Source organism: Molothrus ater, chromosome 8, assembly GCF_012460135.2.
Source record: "Molothrus ater isolate BHLD 08-10-18 breed brown headed cowbird chromosome 8, BPBGC_Mater_1.1, whole genome shotgun sequence".
Lineage (NCBI taxonomy): Eukaryota > Metazoa > Chordata > Aves > Passeriformes > Icteridae > Molothrus > Molothrus ater.
In genome coordinates this window covers 5,997,470-6,016,185 of record NC_050485.2, presented here as the reverse complement: position 1 = coordinate 6,016,185, position 18,716 = coordinate 5,997,470, and the positions used below count along the sequence as shown (strand labels likewise).

General features: G+C 41.5%; 1 protein-coding gene across 1 annotated transcript in view; it reads left to right on the top strand.

The window, feature by feature from the left end:
- The first annotated feature begins 1,206 nt into the window (after window positions 1-1,206).
- The window catches only part of REEP3 (receptor accessory protein 3), a 37,409-nt gene continuing 19,899 nt past the window's right edge, over window positions 1,207-18,716 (top strand). The window contains exons 1-2 of the mRNA XM_036385898.1: window positions 1,207-1,275; window positions 17,349-17,421. Coding sequence (XP_036241791.1) covers window positions 1,244-1,275; window positions 17,349-17,421 — 105 coding nt within the window. The 5' untranslated portion in view covers window positions 1,207-1,243. The remainder of the gene's footprint in view (window positions 1,276-17,348; window positions 17,422-18,716) is intronic.

Genomic DNA, 18,716 nt, shown 5'->3' with positions numbered 1-18,716 from the left:
AGGCAATAGGAATGGAGCTGAAACTGTAGTCTGCTCTTTCCCTACCTTAGCTCTGAGTGGCATGTTCAGTAGCATTGACATCTATCACTTTGGATATTGCTCTGTTACATTTCTTGAAATCAGAAGAGTAAAATTGAATGTTTTCAGCAGTGGCTTGGGCAGGACTTCATACAAACTAGCCTTCAGAGAAACATAGAGCAGTCAGTTTCTGGAAAATATTGGTTTTTTGTGTGCAAACAGTTCTGCAGGAAGTGGAAAACTAATATGCAGAGATGGATTAACTAAGGTATCAGGAAGCAATCAGCTTCTCCGGCATGTCTCAGCCGGCCAGAGCACGACTTTGGCAAGAGTACCTGGACTGGGTTACACTGTGGAACATCTCGCTTGCTGTCAGGCCTTGGGCAGCAGCTGGTAAAAAAGATGGGTAAGGAAAGAAACAAAAGTAACAAGGCAGACAAACACTAATCCTTCACGTGGATCTTCCTGGTCATCTGCAGTTGTGGATTAACTGCATGTAGCAGTCTGTGTGGCCCATCTAAGGACGTGACCTTAAACCCTCTGTGTTTCTGAGTGCTGTCAGCAGGCACAGAGGAGAGGCACCTTCTCGTAGGAGCCCAGGGGCGGGCTGGCCCCACGCTGTGCTCACGGCAGGGCTCCACCGCTGTCCCGGGGTGCCACAGCAGCCTCAGCCACCCCTCCAGCACACGAGTGCCTCGGCACGCTCCGGGGCAGCAGGCCAGCCTGAGGTGACTTCAATAAACCACACGGATGTTTGGGCTTACCAAACATCCTACAGCATTGCGAGCACACGGGCAAAGACCAAGGCAAGTGGTGAGCATCCCACCCCTCTTATTGCTAGAGTTGGTCACTGTGTGTCAAATAGGGGTGGTGAGAAGGGGAGAAAGGTGCCTTACTGCAATCTTAACGACTTCTATCTGTTCCTCTCTCTTCCAGGTGCTTTTGCAAAGGCTGTATCCGTGTGGGGGTCTAGGATGGCTGCCCAGACAGGTCCTGGATGAAGAGGCAGGAGCAGGCAAACACCTTCCCCAGGCGGCCGGCCCCGATCCCCTCACGCCGCCCCGAGCTCTCCCCACGGGCCCCGCTCCGCTCCCGCCCCGCCCGCGCGGCCGCACGGCGCAGGCGCGCAGCCCCTGAGCCAATGGGGCGGGCGGGGCGGGGCGCGGCGGGGCTGCGGCCATTGCGGCCCGGCCGGCTGAAGGGACGCGTCGCTGCCGCCGCCGCGATGGTGTCCTGGATGATCTCCCGAGCGGTCGTGTGAGTGCCGGGCTGGGGCTTCGGGAGGCTGCTTATTACCCGCGGCGGGCATGGTCCCGATGAGCGGCGGGCAGGGGGCTGCGTCCCTTTTCTCCTTCCCTCAGTCTCCTGAGGCGGGTGCGCTCCCCGCTCCCTTTGGGGGTCCGTGTCCCTGAGAGACCTTGTGCTCCCAGAAACTCCCGCAGGACCTGCACCGGGTTGTGGTTACCCGTAATGTGGGTCTCCTGCTCTTAGGGCACGTTCCCCGGGGCTGCGGAGCCAGCCAACTCGCGCTGCTTGTGCCTGCCACGCACGAATTGCAACCGTTGCTTGTAAATTGATCCAAAGTAACCTATAAAATCTCGTAACTTTTCCTTTTTAACTTCTAGCAGAGTTGAGAGGACTAGAAGAGTGCTTGCGAGTGTGAGATGGCGGTCTGTGCTGAGTGTAGCTTATCAGCTGAAGAGATAGATGGGCAGTGTTGTTGTGTACTGCCCTGCATAAACTCGAGTTTTTGAAAGCCAAAGAGACAAACTTTCATAGGCGAGAAGCTTCGTGTTACCTGTTGTGTAAGTTATGTTTGAGAAAGAGTAAACTGCAGTGACACCTCTGATTTTTTTCCATAGGCATTGCACTGTTCCTTCCTGAAACTGATGAGTTACCGTGTTCATTTGAATGTCATAGAGTCCCTCATAAAGGCTGAGTAATATTTGGGTAGCAGAGTCTTCCTCATGCTCCTTGCTGGATAGCGAGGATAGTGACTCTGGGGTCCCCAGTGCTTATTGGGTCGTTTAAGCGGAGATTTGCTGTGTGTGAGTTTTTGCCAGGCAAATGAAGTGAATCTGCTCACAAAGCAGTCCAACAAACATCCGAATTAGCATAAAGTACGAAGCAGGAGTGTGTGACCCACAGCAGGGCATAATAGGATTGTCCTGTTTTGTTGGTAACAGATATCCCCCTTAAGCTGTCTGGTGTAATTTCATCTGAAAGCTTTATCAAGTTTTCTCATACTTTCTCATACTGCCACGTATATTTTCCTGCTGCAGCCGAACCACCTAGATAAGTAGCAGTCCTTCTCCCTCTTCCTGCCGTCCCTGAGACTTGTCACATAATTGCAACTTGCAGAGTAGAACATCACGTTCCAGAATTGGCAAAGGACGGCAGAGGTTTCGAGGAGAGTCTGTGGGAGGAATTGCTGTTGCTGCACTTTGTCAGTGTGGTCTTCCCATAGGCTTTACACGGTGCTATAGGCGAGAGGCATAGTCCTGCTTTCTGTGCATCAGATGGAGCTGCTCAACCTGTTTCTGCTTTGTTACATAAGAGCACCAACCAGAGAATTCTTACTTTAACTACTTAGACTGTGTTGGTTTCAAGGGAGATGGCAGCAATGCTGAGTACCTTCATTTCTGATGACCAGATTCTTCTGTAGTTGGTTGGGTTTTCCCCCCTGAATTCCTAAGGGTTGTTTTTGCATAAGTTAAAGTCTTTTATAAGCCTAACTCAATAGCACAGGGAATGAAGAGAACAGCTACTGTTCTCGACAGATTTATTGCAAAAGGCAGTAAAGGATAATGTACTGTGCAGTTCTGTGGAGTTTGGTTTCCTTGTTGCCATTGGTCACTCATCTGTGTGCCCTAATTATTTTTGCTAAAAAGGGAGTCCTAAATATTATTTATAAATCCTTTCCACTTTCTTGTGTCCTTGTTTCCTAGATGTGGGATTTAAATAGTTTGCCAGTGTTCAATTTCTCAGGAAGGTGAAAATGTTCAATGAGAACTTGGACAGCTTTGAGATTATGGTTTAACTTTGCTAATCAAGCAAAATTCTTGTGGAAACAGAAGGTGAGAAGTAGCGCAGAAGTAGATGTGGTATGACATGAGAGGTCATCAATTTCAATAGTCTTTAGAATGTTCTTGTCCTGTTTTCTCAGTGTCCATTATCTTCCTTTTTTGATCTGTTTTCCTCTGGTCTGTTCCCAGATGTATCTATTTCAGCGACTTTGAGTCTCTGAATTGTGTGTTTGGAGTTTGGAAGGTGTGTCCTATCCTTCCATTAGAAACCCTAAGAAACAGATTTTTAAATACTATGTAGCTGTGGAGACCTGAGGCTCTTTGTTATGTAGCATTTGGATTCTGGTGTGGTGACAGTCCCTAGCAGCCTGTCATCTTCACTGGTGATGGAAAGGAGCAGCAGTTTGTCTGTCTGTGGCAGAGTTCTCCACTCCTGACGGACCTCCTCTGTTTCAGGGCCAAAAAAGCAGCAAAATATGAATGTGTAGGTGTGTCGCAGTGCCCTCTGCTGACTTCTGACGTGGTGGGCTTGTCCTGACATGTGTGTCCCAAGCAAACTGCCTCCTGATTCAATTTGAGACTTTGCAATTTGGAATTCATTAACTCCTCTAAAATACTTTGGTTAATGCTTCAAGGAACTAGGGAATGGAGCTAGTAGGGAATTTGAATTCTTAATTGCATGTGAATTGTCTTGAGGAGTCATGCACAGGAAACAGGGAGTGGTGCAAATTCACTGTTCCACATAATTTCAGCAGAACTTTGTTTTAATGAAATCTTTTCCCTTTGCTCTATCAGTGCTATTATTCTTAAGTATTTAAACTTATGAAATACCTTGTACTAATTGCATATCTTATGTCAAGAAGCAGAAGACTTGAAGTGCACAATTAAAACATCTTTCCATTTTTCAAGTTCTATATCATGAGTTCTGTTGTAGTAAGTATAGCTCATTATTATTTCTAAAACACACTGTTGCTGTTGCAACAATTTTTGGAATGTTTACTGCACGATTTTTCCTTTTTTTTTCACATAACAAAACCAACAATAAAATAATTTAATTCATACTCTCAGAAAACGTGTTGGAGTGGAACATCTTGTTCTCAGTTTTTGATGGTGGAAGTAATTTTTTTAATTTGGGACTGCCCATCTTGTTAACTTCAAATAGAGCTTGTGCCTGACTTTTCATCCACTTGGATTGCTCATTCTTCTCATTTGTAAGGTCTGAGTGATTGTGTACACATCAGTTGCTGAGACAGTATTTAATAGTAAACACACTGAATACTTGTCAGTCACAGCCTGGTATGGATGAGATCAGACCATCCTCTTGTGCCAAGCAAAGATGTGAAAGCATCCTAAATACCAAGTAGATGGCCATTTTGTTCTTGCAATCTGTTAAAGCAGACTGTCTGCTGTAATCTGTTAACTTTTTTCCCTCCTCACTTATAAATGCAAGTTCCCCCATCTGTGTTGCTTTGCAGCACGCTCTCTCCCTTCATGTTTAAGTACGTGGTTTGTTTCCAGTTAAGTAGGTCAGCATCCATGAATGCTGGAAGGAAAAGTTGCAGTGCTCCACAGAAGGATGGATTTGGGTACTAGTAGTAGCTTTCTTTTTGCTTGTGTTTGTAATGTCTGTCTTCCCCACCCCAGGTTTAGAACCTTGCAAAAATTCCTTGAATCTGATATTAGATTATAAATAAATGCTTGAAACTGGACAAAGACTGTCTGGGGGACACAGGAGGTGACCTGAAGCTAGGTAGTAGTATTAGTCTCTTTCAGCTTTTGCTGCTTTACAGATTGGAGCTGTTTCTTTAATGGCAGTTTCCAAGGCATTATCTTACTCTACTTTTGTTGCTTCTGTTGTTTGACATTTCCAGATGTCCAGCTGCCCCTAGAATTACTGTATATGTGAGAATGGGTTGCTGAAGCCATAGCTTCTGTGTTGATTGAATTGTTGTCTAATACCTGGCTTAGCATGTGGATCACGTTTTATGTAACTGTGTATGCTTTGACTGTAAACCTAGACTGTGTCTTGTTCTTGGAATACAGTTTTTTTAACTTAAAAGCATAAACTGCAATAATATTTACCCTCTTGTGTGCTAATCAACATGCTGTCACACAGTCTTGAAGCAGTCCCAGCTCATGGGATGGAATCAGGTAACAGTAACCCCATGTGTGTAAAAGGAATAGCTATAGCTCAATAGCCTGATCTTCAAGGCAGAAGAGCCATTTGTGGCAGAGTTTCTGTGACTGTTTGTAGCCTGCTCTCTGGCACAATGGTTGCAGCTGAAGTGTGAAGGATGTTGGCTGCTGTTGGATGCTGAATTTCTGACAGTTTTCTTTACTTTAAAGGCCTATAAATTGCTGCTGCACCTGTGGGGAAAAAGGAGCTGCTGTCATAGTGTGAGTGAGATGTGCTGCAGTGTCTGTCTCATCACAGAACTGCAATGAATTGGTGACTGTGTATCAGTTATCCTTGGCATTTCATGCTAAACAGGTCTCACTGCCCCTTTGCTGGGAGGGGCTGTCCTGTCCTCCATCCTCTCCTCATTCACTTTCCACATGATCCAAACTCTGTGACCATGGTGTTTTGTCAACTAGAATGAAAATTAGTGTTGCTAGAAGTTAATCTTTTGTTAGTTGCAATGAACTGCACCAGCTCACGCTGCTGTTGTGTAGTTGCTAGGTAAGTGCTGTGTTGAGAATTAAAGATTGCAGGACAAAACCAGCATTATTTTAGGCTTTAGGGTATGGTTGAAGCGTGCTCTGAAACTGCATTCTTTGCTTTCACATTGCTGCTTATTCTTTCTTATGAATCTAGTTCCAGTAATAACAGTGCAGCTGTTCTAATCAAACAAGGTGTCAGATTTTTTTCAAGGGTTTTCATTTTCATGGGTTGAAATCTGTAAGCATATGTAAGTCTAGGGATTAAGTGTATTGTCCTGACTGTGTGAAAGTTTAAAATCATTTACATAATTAAGCAGTGAAATCATCAGAACTCTTCTCTCCAATAGTTCAGCTTCTCAGTGAGCTAATCCTAATATATACAGTGAGAAGTTTCTGCTTACTTGTATGTGACTTGTAACACCTCTGGAGTTAGTACAATGCAAAATTTCTGTCTCTGACAACTGGTAAGAAAGAAGTGTCCCTACTGCTTGTCTGGCACACCTTGCCTTAAATCAACATTTGCTCTGCAGCCCAGCTGCTCTTTTCTGTGCCATGTTTACAGGATGGTGGGAGTGCAGAGCGTGCGTGCTCAGGTGCCCAGCCTGTGGCAGGCAGCTGGACTGGAGCTTCCTCAAAACAGCTGGAGCACGTCTAGAGGTGTCCTGTGGAGCCTGACATTCTTACTTCATGGTCTTGGCATGTACTGTGATACAAAATGTGCTGAACCCCACATGTGTGTCCTCTGCCTTGGAGATAAAAAAATACCAAGAACTGCATGATCTGGCACAAAAGGATGTTTCTAATGAAAACAAACAACCTCCCCTCTTGCAGTGTTCCACAAAGCAATGTCTGCTTAGAGCCAGCACGTTCTAGGCTATTGAGCTCTTCTGCAGCCTGGACAGAATGTCTTGTCTTTCCTGGGTTTGTACATAGAGGCAGCTCCCTATATGTAAGGCTGAGGAAAATCCTGAGCCAAATTCTGATTTTTAAAAGAAAAAAGCTGCTTTGACTCAATAATTTTAATCTTTGATAGAAATCATCTTGGAAATGTGTGTAAAAACATGTCTAGCAAAGTCCTCTGTTCCAGTGTTCCATGTGCAAAGGAGCTTTCTCTGAGCTTTTTTTAGGTCCTTTTTATTCTGCTTTTGAAATTCCAAAATTTTGAAACCTGTGAAAGTGCTAGGTTTATACAGAAGAAAATATTACATCTGCCAACAGTGCAATCCCTCTGTTGGCAGGACCTGCCAGACTAGATCACAACAGTTTACTCCAGGACAAATGAGATGAGGTGTGCAGGGTCTAGGCAGGAAAGGTGATTGCAAGTTTTTTGCTGACCAGTATGACTTCAAACATGACTGGCCTCAGTGGCACAGAACAACCAATCTGACAAGATGGTTTTTATGTGAGGGAAATAAAACACCCCACAGAGGCTAGCTCTGCACTGAGCTTCTTGTCAGCCATCTCTGTTGCTTTGCTGCTCAGTTTATCACTGACAAAATAATAGGGTGTTACTTCTGTTTCTCTTGTGTTTCCTAGCAGTCTGCAAGCAACAACATGGAGGTGGGTTTAACTTAGATGAATGTTTGCTCTGTGTTTATCATCTTTGGAACATTACTCATGCATCCCAAAGACAGTTGGAACTTGTGTTTGATGTTGGAAACTAGGTGCAGTTTGTTTCAAAAGCCTGCAACCTGGCTTTAAATGCAAGGATTTCCCAAGCAGAATTTTTCCTGATATGAGAAGCCTGACATAATGCTGTACTTTTTTGTGTTAAAGCTGTTGGAACTTCCAGTGCTCAAACGGGAAAATCAGAAAACAGTTTGTGCTTGTGCCTTCCTAGCACTGTCTGGTTTTGTTATTTCCTCCCCCCACCCTGTTTTGTAACTCATTGATCACAATTATGGAAAGGAGAGTCAGGAAGATGGTCACTAGCTTAAAGATATCCTGATTAGTTTTTAAGTATGATAACATCACCTTAAACTAATATAAAACCCCCAAAGAATTATTACTTGGCTTTGTGCTGTCATTATTCACTTCTGTCTGCTAATCTTCCCCTCCCCCCAGATTAGGGTTTTGTTCTAGAATGCATCATTGCCTTTATAGATGTCTAGAAGCATGTATGAGATTACTCAGTTGCAGTGTATTTAGTGTGAGAATGTTTTAGGAGCTGACCTATTCAAAATTTTTAACAGTGAACAGCTTATGGTTCACTTGGAAGACACTGTATCCACAGAAACATAAAATATATGTTTTACATGGCTGCTTTGGCAGTCATTAATTTGCTGTAGTTGCAATGTAAACAGTGTTGGTTTCACTATTCTACTTATAGAACTTTGAGGGCTAATTTTTCTTGTCTAAAAGTTACCCTTGAATGGTTGAGACAAAATGCAATTTAAGTTTGTCTACAGAGGATAATGTGAATTGGGCAAATTATCTTACATTTGCATTTGGAAAATAACATTTCTGAAAAGGCACACATTTCTTTTGTGTCTTCTAGTTTCTTAACCCATTTACATATAACCAGTGAAACATAATTGTGTTAAAAGAATTCTCTCAGAAAATTATTTTTGTTAATCAGCATAGTGTGTTTTATTTGTTTTGGAGAGCAAACTCCCCAACCTAACCCTCAAACCAATTAATGCATGAGTCTAAACAAACCTCAAATTGTTTGGGTTCAAAAGGGAGGAAATGAAGATCTTTCAGCACTGTATTTTTGTTACTAGTAGAACTGCATAAATAAGGTTGGTAGAGATTCTGCTTGTCAGCCTGAGCTTGGTGTCTAACAGAATCTTCAGAGCTCTCTCTACCAGGTATAATTGAGGAAACACATTACTTGGGAATGGCAAGTCCAGATGCTGCCTCAACAGCATCTGCCAAAGACAAAGTTCATAGAAACCTTTTCCTGTGTACAATGGAAAGGTTTGTTCTTTGAATGCTCTAAGAGGCTTCAGAAGAACATTTCTGGGTCATAAGATTAACAGGATTGTTGGAAAATCAAGGACCTTAGAGCAAAAAATAAAAATGTGTGTAACTTTGGATGATTAAAAACAAAAGCACCAGCTGTCTGGGGTAGAGATAAGACATGCTTACTTTTATTTCAAGGGTTGGTGTTATATGGTTCCACTTACCCCTTTGCTCATTTGTGGTGTTTCTGTAGCATTTTTTGGGAGAGGCAGCACACTGAGGCTGGTCTCTGATGACACCTTTGGGTTCAAGAATGTGTAATGATTAAGTAGGACGTTTCTGAGCCTTTGGGTTATGAACTTCACTTTTCTCTCTGGAGCCACCCAGACACATTAATATTCCACACAGTGTGACCTATAGCAGCATGGACTTTTTAATGCAGCCCATGTGAATGGGTGGTTACATGCAGTGTGGTTTGCCTTACCATTACAGACAGTTCAAAAATGAAATGTGGTTTCCCTTGGAATAAGCAGAAATAACTTTTATTTGGAGCCACTCCTATTTTAAATGCTAGTTTCCTATAGCCAGTTATTTTGATGTTGATTAATATTTCCAAAAATAAAGATACTCCTAGAGCAGCGAACAATAACTGTGGATTTTAACTTGTGAAATTAGCTGAAGTCACTGTCAGACTTGATATAGGGTGAAAACCAAAGCTGAAAAGGTAAGAATCCAAGTGGAAATCCATTTTTTGACTATGGCATTTGGAGGTGTTAGAGGGAGTAAGCCTAGACCATAAGTGATGGCCAAGCCTGCAAGAGGAACTCCAGTGGAGCAGTGAAGCCACTTGTCAAAGCTGAATAAAGCTTTAGATTTGAAAAACAGTGTGTGTTTATATGTGGGCTTCCCATTGTGATTTCTATAGCTTGATTGAAGGTAATATAACTCAGAGTAAATATGCCCAAATTAACTTGAATAATTAAAAAGCTGGCCTTGGATCCTTTCAGGCAACCACATTTTTTTTTTCTTCCCACAGCAGTGAAAGAGATTACTGCCACCTAAAACACTGAGTTATCTTGTCTTGGGACTTGCATACCTTAAATGAGTGAGGCTGCTTCAAACATGAAGTACAATTGCTGTAATGAGAATGTATTCTGCTGGGCTTTTTTGACTTTTATTCTAGGGATGTGGTGTCCATGTGTTTTTGGCAAAGTTTCTTTTTTTTTCTGTCACCTGCAGAACTTCTGTCACTTAGCTAGTATTGCTGCTCTTCAGCTGTGCTGCATTACTGCTCCTATTCCAATTTTGTGCTGGATAAAATAGGACTGAGACCTCTGAGGTTTCCAGGAGCTGAAGCTTTAAGACTGTTAAACATGTTTAAAAATGTGCAGGACTTGGCAGTGCCAAGATGAGTCTTTGCTTTGCTTTCTTTATGCTAGCTTTGGTTCTCCAAACACCCATCTAACTTTCCTTGTTTCAAACTTTGCTGTGGCACAGAGCAGAGAAACCTTTGAGAAGTGGCTGCTGGCTTGACACAAGTTACTGAAGTTACTGTAAGGAACAATTTTCCAATATACCATTTCCAATATACCACATAGATTACAATGGAAGGTGTTCTAAGGTGTCTTCTGGATTCTTCTCCTTGGTATGAAGGATGTCATGTTCTTAGACAGAAATAAAGACCTAAAAATTTGTAGAAGCTTCCAACATAATTTTGGAGACACTAGGAACAAACCAAAGTAGTATAAATAAGAGAGCTGGTAATTTTTAAAATTAAATTTAGGGAAGCCAAGAAACTACCAAGTGTATTTGTAACTTTAAACCTCATAACAAAATGAAACATCTCATTCTAGATCTGAAATGTTCCTGTTAATCTTGTTCAGCACATCATCTGCATTAAATTACCCATGTATTTAGGAGCTCTCAGAAGCCTCCTAAATGGAGAGGATCATGGTGCTCATGAAAACTGCATGTGTAGGTTGTAGTACCTCCAAGAGCAGTGAGTGTAAAGAACTTTTTCCAAAGCAAGGAAGCTCATAAGTGTGTTTCTCTGTCATCTGTCAGTTACCTTTATTATGTAAACTCTTAATGTGACAGTTGCTTTGAACATGCATGTAGGTATCAGCTTTCATCTTTAAACTTACAATTAAGACTACAATTTTTTTTATCTTGTTCACCTGCTTTATGAAATAAGTTTATTCATGCATATACTAAATGAAAATAGAAATTATCTCCTGAAAACTGGGCTTGGTTTGATGTTCTTGAAAAAATGAAAAACAGCAAATCAGTCAGTTTTTCTTCTGACATCATTAATCCAGCCATCAGTCCTTGCTGATCATTAGAAGAAAAGCACAGTTCAGTACAAGGACACATCTTTTTCTTTGATCAAAGTCATGTGCAAGGCTGTCCTAAGAGCTATCTGAGAAGTCCCTGCAATTGTTATTTGTTGTTGGCTATTTCTCAGTGTTCAGTTGTGCTCCTGCCTGATACCACACCCGGCTGACAAGGGGCCACAAATAGTTTGCTTCCAGTAGTAAGAAGTCTAGCAACAGAGAAATCAGAGATGGTTTCATGTGTTTGAAGGGAAAAGAACTTACTTGAGATATAAGTGAGTGTGAGCAGCTTTGAAAATGAAAGCTCCTTCAGTAGGGATGAAATTGTGCTATTGAGTTTGAGGTGAGAGCTAGGTGGGAGATGGAAGTTCTCTTCCAAGGGTTGTTCTGTGTTTGAAGGCATTCAAAGTTGGCTCTTTATCTCGAGGAGGTGCTGCAGATGGTGTGGTTGCAGTTCCTGGTGTGAGTGCTTGGAAGGTGTGAGCTCACCTGAGAGCCCTGGCAGGCTGTAAACAGGAAGGAGTGCTGGGATGGGCAGGACGCTCTTACAGCAGGAGTCAAACATGGACCATAAAGCACGAGGTGAATAGGTCAGCATGCAGTCGAGTGACTCAGGGTTTTATAACAATTTTTTATTTGCCTTCCAGTATTAGCTTTTTGGAATTTTCTGTACAACTGGGTTTGTTCGGCCTTTTGACTGTGTTTTGAGCAGGATTTGTGTTTGGGGTTTTCTGTTGTTTTTTTTTTTTTTATGGCATGGTGATGGTATCTCCAGACTTATGCCCTTCTGTTAAAATCTACCTAGGCTATCCAGCAGCACAAGAAACACTGCTCAGTTGTGGACACAAGTTTTGGGCACTATCTCCAGGCACAGGTGCAGATTGTTTGAGTTAGAATGACATGCAAATAGCTTCTCCCCAAGTACTTCTGTGCTGTGCAGGATCTGTATGTGAGCAGGAGGTGAGTTGATTCAGAGGTTTTGTGTACCAGCAATGCCCTGTCAGCTTGTGAGAAGGGTGGCTGGGAGGACTAGGTTAAAACACTGATGCAACTTGACCACGTGAAAGAGTTTCCAGGCTGACTCATTAGAGAGGGTAGCCTGGATTTTGCTTCAGGAGTTGTTTTTTAGCTGTCCCTTGTTCCAGAATGCCATGGGAAGAGTCTGGAGAGAGCTGTTGGAGCCCATAAGTACACCAGCACTTGCACACACACTCCAGTGCAGAACATCCCTTACAGAAGAGAAATTTTTCTAATTTTTTTTTTTTGTTGTGCTCTTTTTAGACTTCTTTCAAGGATCAGACAGGGATATCTCCACGTTGAGATAACTTCAAGAGTTATCTGGCAAAAGGTGCTAGATAATTTGGGGTAGATGAATAATTAATCCATACACATGAGTACATATAGGGTACTTGTAATGGAGCCTAGAGGTCTGCATTGGAAAAAAGGCTTAATTGTCTCCTTTCAGACTGCTTGCAATTGTTATACTTGGGACCCATGAAATAAAAGTTCCTGGCATAGAAAAGTCCCACATTTTGGAGGAATCAGTAGGGATGTCACTTTTCCTGTTAAAATTCTAGGGTGGTTTCTGACTGCTTGAGTAATTGCCTTACTATTGGTTATGCTGTGCTGTGGAAGAACCTGGCAGTTGCTTTGGAGAATTCCAGCTTTCTAAGTTGGAAAGTTAATAGCTGCCTTGGTCTGTTCAAGAATGTGCTTTATTCAGCTCTGTCAGTGCTTCTGGGTATATTCTTTAACTGTTAAGGCATTTTTGTTTTCTGGCTTTTATATTCTGGTCATAAGAATGCTGTGAAGATTTTAACAGACCTGTTTCTGATTGCATTCCTGCATTTTGGTAACTGCAATCTGCTAAAGGAATTGCTGAATTTCAAGTTCACTACTGTTGGCAGACATGTTCTTTTAATGGGATTTACATGATTTTCCCTGATCCTTGCCCAAAGCCAGGGGGGTTGGAAAAAAAGTAGGATACATTTTCTTGAGGGGTCCAGGAGCTGATCCTCATGCTCCCCTGTCCCTGCAGCAGACTAGCATTTTGGTCAAAGTGTACTTTCTGTGGTTACCAGTGTTTTACTGTAGATTGTGTGGTTAGTATTGTCTCTGAATAGCAAAATGGAACTAAATTCTGTCAGGTGCGGGACAGAATGACTTTGTTTCTGGAAAGCACTACACAAAACATTCAGGACAAAAATGCCAGGGCGAGCTTTTGTTTGTCTAGACATGTGAACCATAGCTGGTAGCTGGCTTAGTCTAGAAGTCACTGCCTGGCTGTAACACCCAGGGGGAGGGGTAAGGCATGATTTGAGTCTTGCTTTTTTGGCAGTGTATTGGGTTTGTGTGTCAAGGTTCTACCCTCATTTCTCATTTTCCTACTCTGATTTTGTTGGTAATAGATTAACAATCAAATTACCCAAACTGGGTTGGCAACTGCCCATGACAGTAACTGGTGAGTGATCTCTGTCCTTACCTCTTCCCACAGCCTTTGGCCTTTTTGTTGTATTTTCTCTCCCCTGCCCAGCTGAGGGGGGGGAGTGACAAAATGGCTTTGGTGGGCACCTGGTGTTGGGTCAACCCAACTCATGCAGGGTTTTTGCCTTTTTCCCCTGAATAGGATTCTTCCATGTACTCCTTGTACTTATTTCGAGCTTGAGAGTGCCACAGAGGTGCATAGCAGGCAAAACTTAATCCATAACTGTAGCCTCATCACTTGGTAGCCAAAACAAAAGGAGAGCAAAGTCCAAACTGCTGATCTTTGATGGGAGTGGCTTGGAAGTACATGGGCAGTAAACAGTCTAAGCAAAAATGCTTCTGCTCTTCCAGTGTGTGCTGACTTAAATCCCATTGGTGAGGCATATGGCTCTATTTGCCTTTTTTACTGCCAAGAACAGCCAGCCAAAGATTCAAGCATTGTTCTTTAGATTTTTATTCTGCTCTTTAGTTTTCATTAGCAAACTTCCTTTCAAATGAAATCTTGCTTAGGCTAAACTTGCTAACCATATGTGGAAGAGTAATTATAGTCCATCCAGAAGTGAAATGGTTTTACCACCAGACCTAGTTTCTGCACAGATAGTACAGTGTCATCTACACTACTTCTGGTATTTCCATGTTGTCTGAGCAGCTCTTAGAAAAAACTTGGGTATGTTTATGACTGGGGTGGAAACCACTCCTAGTGCAACTGGGAAACACTTGGTATTGAGAAGGGGAACTGGGCATGGTCAGCAAAGCAAGGCAGTTTATCAGGCCTTTATATTGAGGTCCATGGTTTTGGGGAGGCATGGAGGATTCTTGTATTCTGCAGCCTGCCACTCAAGGGTGTAGGTACATATTCCTACTGGAGATGCACACAGTGTCTGGCTCTGTATTGATCTGTGGAGTTCCTCAGCCTTTGATTGGACCAATGGGTGTCATCTCTATTACAAAATTCTTAAGGAAAAGGAGTTTAGTGAATGGGGCTGTCTCCAAAGCATCTCTTACTAAAAAAGTTTCCTGGATTGCTTTAACTGTTAGGTAAGGAGCAGAGAGTGTTCCCTTCTTGCATTTGGAGGAATGAAAGAATAAAGTGCCAAACACTATTTCATGCTTTGGGCAATACTTGGGCAATGTGAACAGACTGAACCCTTAAATGCATTGTTGTTCATGTTAATGACTTAGTGTTTGGGGAGTCTGGATGCAAGTAGTACTTTTGAGTGATGGAGTGGCTTTTATTTGTGTCTTAGTATCTTTTATTTTTAATTTTTTTTAACTGTGGCTTTAGAGTTGTTTACTATCCATGTGAAATATGTTCAGTGCCAGAGCAACATGTGTACAGATGACTGATGTTTCAGTTGTCTGTCAGATGCAAGCTCTGTTGCTTTGCTTCATAAATGAGCCTTTCAGCAATTATTCACTTTGAAGCTATTAAAACTGTAAGACCATAGATTATGTGGTAATAAAGGCAGTAGGTTGGGTTTTTTAAAATACAGCTCTATGGATATGCAAATTCACTGTTTTATTCAGATTTCAAGGCTCTTTGATACTTTTTTTCTTTTTATTTTTATTTTAATCTCCTAATATATTTGCAAAACATTTCTCTTTACATGAGCAAAATGTCTGTAGAGGAGGTGGCTGTACCAAAAATGGAATGCTATGGCAGCTACTGAGTCCAGCTAAAAACCTGCAATAGCTGGGCTTCCAACTGGCAGTGAAATTACAGTGGTAAGCAGGATTATCCATGTATCTACTCATAATATAAAGTAAATGACGTCACACTCAGCTGAAATCTGTTTCCATCTGTGGAAACTGCCTTTGTTTTTGTCTGCTCCATTGGTGCAGTGTGCTGATGCTCAGTGTGAAATACAAACCACACTTGGAAAAATAACACTTGAGCTTTTAAATTTGAAAAGCCATAGAATAATTGGGAACATCCTTGAAGTAGTTGTATGGTTTCTGTAGAAATATCAGAGGATGGATGGGTTTCTAATGTGCAGCAGTAGGTGTTGCTGACAGCTTTGAGCTCTTGGGAGGTGTGGATCCAGAGAGGAAAAGGACCAGAACCTGTGGGGCTTTGGTAGCCATCTGTGTGCCCAGGCTCCCTGCTGTTCCTCTCTGGCTGTTTGTGCCTCACTCAGCTGCAGTGATCTCTTTTGCCACTGTACTGATCCAGCATGCATAGATGCAAGGTCAAAGGGAATTTGCTTCAGCTACACTCACTGTTGGCAAGTTGGCTTTTGGCCTGTAAAAATTGCCTGGTAGGTTTAACTAAAGTCAGCCTCCAGTCAGAGGAGTCTGCCTGTGTGCAGAAGATGGTGCCAGAGTTGGCAGCAGCATCATGCCACACTTTCAATGTCAGCTCTGGCTGTAAAGAGATAAAAACTTTATGGTACTGGTTCTTATTATTACTGATGAAATGTGCTGATGGTTTGTTTTAATCCTATCTACCCACTTCTAGTGAACAAACAGAAGTTTTCCTAAAGCTTCCATTTTACAGCAGCATTGAAAACACAACTAAATTATTATATATTGGTGTATATATAATAAAATAGTAATAATATTTTAGAATAATATAATAATGATATATTGTGGTGTTAACTGCTGCACTCTGTTTTGAAGTGATTTTCAGAAAAAATCTTTAAAAGAAAAAGTGGTTACTCAAATAGGTATTTTTTAAACTCCTGATTTGGCTAGTATTGAGTAAAAGATTTTTCTAGATGGGAAAAACTAGCGACCTTTGTTTTTCTTATGATAGTGGTCTTACTTAACTTGAGGTCATCTTTAGTTTTATGATAGTCTTGCTGTGGTAAGATTTCTGCTTAAGATCAGTTGTTTCTGAAGAAGCGTTCTTAAAATTCTGTTTTGTCTCTGTTCATGTTTATAGCTGTTCAAGAGTGATAGATTCAGAGGATAAATTGCTGTCTAAATTTAAAAATACATTGTTTTTATCTTTCTAGAAGTGATGCTACCTGACAGTAGAGTGAGTGGAGAAGTGTAGCTGAAAAATCTCTAAAGTGCAAGACTCAAGCTCTTTCCCTTTCGTGTGCTTCATTGCAAGACACGTACATGAGCAGGCTACTAATAGTTATTTAAATAACTTTGGAGTGCTGTTTTTAGCATTGTGGAGAGGTGCACAGATGACCAGTAACTGGTGGGGTTATTATGCATGTCAGACAGTTGGTGGTTATCATGTTCAGGAACCTCTTCTGTATCTTCTCTTTGAACAAATCATTTCCACCCTTATTAAGTCTATTTTATGGGTTAAAGGATGAACAAAGGCTTTTCTTAGCTCTGGTACTTAATAGTTAGAATTTCAGCCAGAGCAAGGGAAGGTGAGAGACGTTAGAGCTGCTGTGTTACTGAACAGAGTTTTCCATAGGGACAAAAATCAAATCAATTAATTCCCACTTTTCCTCCATTTCTAAATATTGCTGTTGCAGAGTTCTGGCAAAAGGAGATGAAATGTTTAAGTTAGTGTTGTCTTAAAATTCTTTTGGAAGGAAACTTCTGATAATCTGGTAAAAGTAGATGATTGTGATTAGCTACTGATGGGTTCAGAGGCTTTTCAAGTGTGCTAGCACTGCCAGCACTGTCTTCTGGTGTGGACAGGCTGCAGGACTGGTTTTACTTGTAAGAGAGCCAGAACAACTGGTTTTACATTATCTATTAGAAACAGTCTTACAAAACAGTTTGTTGTCTTTAGGGCATACACCCTTTTCTGTTCATGTTGTTGTAGTTTTGCCTATCATGAAACTTCCTCCAAGGAACATATAACACTGATATTTTTTATTTCATTTTTTTTTTAATGCTAGAGAACAGGTTTTTTTCTGTGAAGTTGGCTGCATTGTTCTGATGATGTATTGTCACTGTTTTGTCATATAGTGTGTAACAGATCCTGAAGGCTCTTTCTGTTTTCCAATAGGCTGGTGTTTGGGATGCTGTACCCTGCATACTACTCATACAAAGCTGTGAAGACAAAAAATGTGAAGGAATATGTAAGTCTCATTCCTTTTAATTGTTTAATTACACACCTCTGCTGATAGAGATGTGTGACATTTTCATTGTGTAATAAATCATGTGAAAGCCTGAATTGACTGTCTTACAGTTAGATACAACACTTGTGTGACCCTAGTGGTAATGCTCTGATTTTGTTTGGGGGGCTAAAGTTAAGGTATCTCATACTTTACATAGTTTTATGCTCAAACATGTTCAACACACTATGCTCTATGTAGATTTTTTTAAAAGAGTATTTTTAATGTAAACCTTAAAGTCTTGGTTCCATTTCAGCAAAGTACAAGAAATAATGCACTTTTTAGACAGGGGGTAGAATGAAAGTTTCCTAGTTCTGCTAACACCTCAAGTGTAAGTATTGACAAACTGATTCATAGTGACCTCCAGAAGAGCAGCACCAGCTTAATATCATTGTATGGAGCTCAATAGGGGACTCAGAATCTACCTAAAAAAAGGTTAATTCTTGTTAATCTATTTTTCCTAAAAGAGGAGAAAAAATGTAACCAAGGAAGGAAAAGATTTGGTGAAGGTCGTATGGAGAAAAGAAGCAGAACAGACATGAGAAAGATTGAGAAAAACACAATTATAGTTACTTCAGTTTTTAATTAAGCTATTAAATTATTGACTTGTCAGTGTGAGCAATGAGATAATCATGAGAATGTTAACCAGTTGCAGTCACAAGGAGCTTTAGTCACTGTGCTACTTCCCTGTTTTAAGAGACAGCCTGGCTTGATTTCAGCAAGTAACCTGTCCTGGATCTTGGCCTTAACTTGGCTGCCTGGCTCAGGGTGGGGTCAGGGCCAGCAGCTGCTCTGAACTCAGCATAGTTGAGATGTGATAGTTAGATGTGACCCAAGGCTCTTGTCTGATGTGTCATGTCTCCACTTTGTACCTGGTTGTACTTGTAAACTGGTAACTGTTGTTCCTCCCCTTGAATGTCTTAATTTAGCCTCATCACCCTATCAGGGCCTCAAAGGACATCATATTTGTACTTCTGATTTCTGTGTACAAGCTGATTGGAGCTTATTTGTGAGAAAGAGCTGGTGCCTGCCAGAGTTGAGCTCATGGGAGGAAAAAAAATCACCAAAACTCAGAGGAGAATTTTCTCTGTCTCATGCTCATATTACTCTGTCATGAAAGTCTATAATGCAAGGAATTTATAATCTGCTTTTCCTCCCTGCTCCTTCAAAACTGATGCACAGACTAAGTAGGGCATAGCAGTTTCCAATCAAAATAAAGGAAATCACTTTAGGAGGTTACCATTGCCTCTTGCAGTATG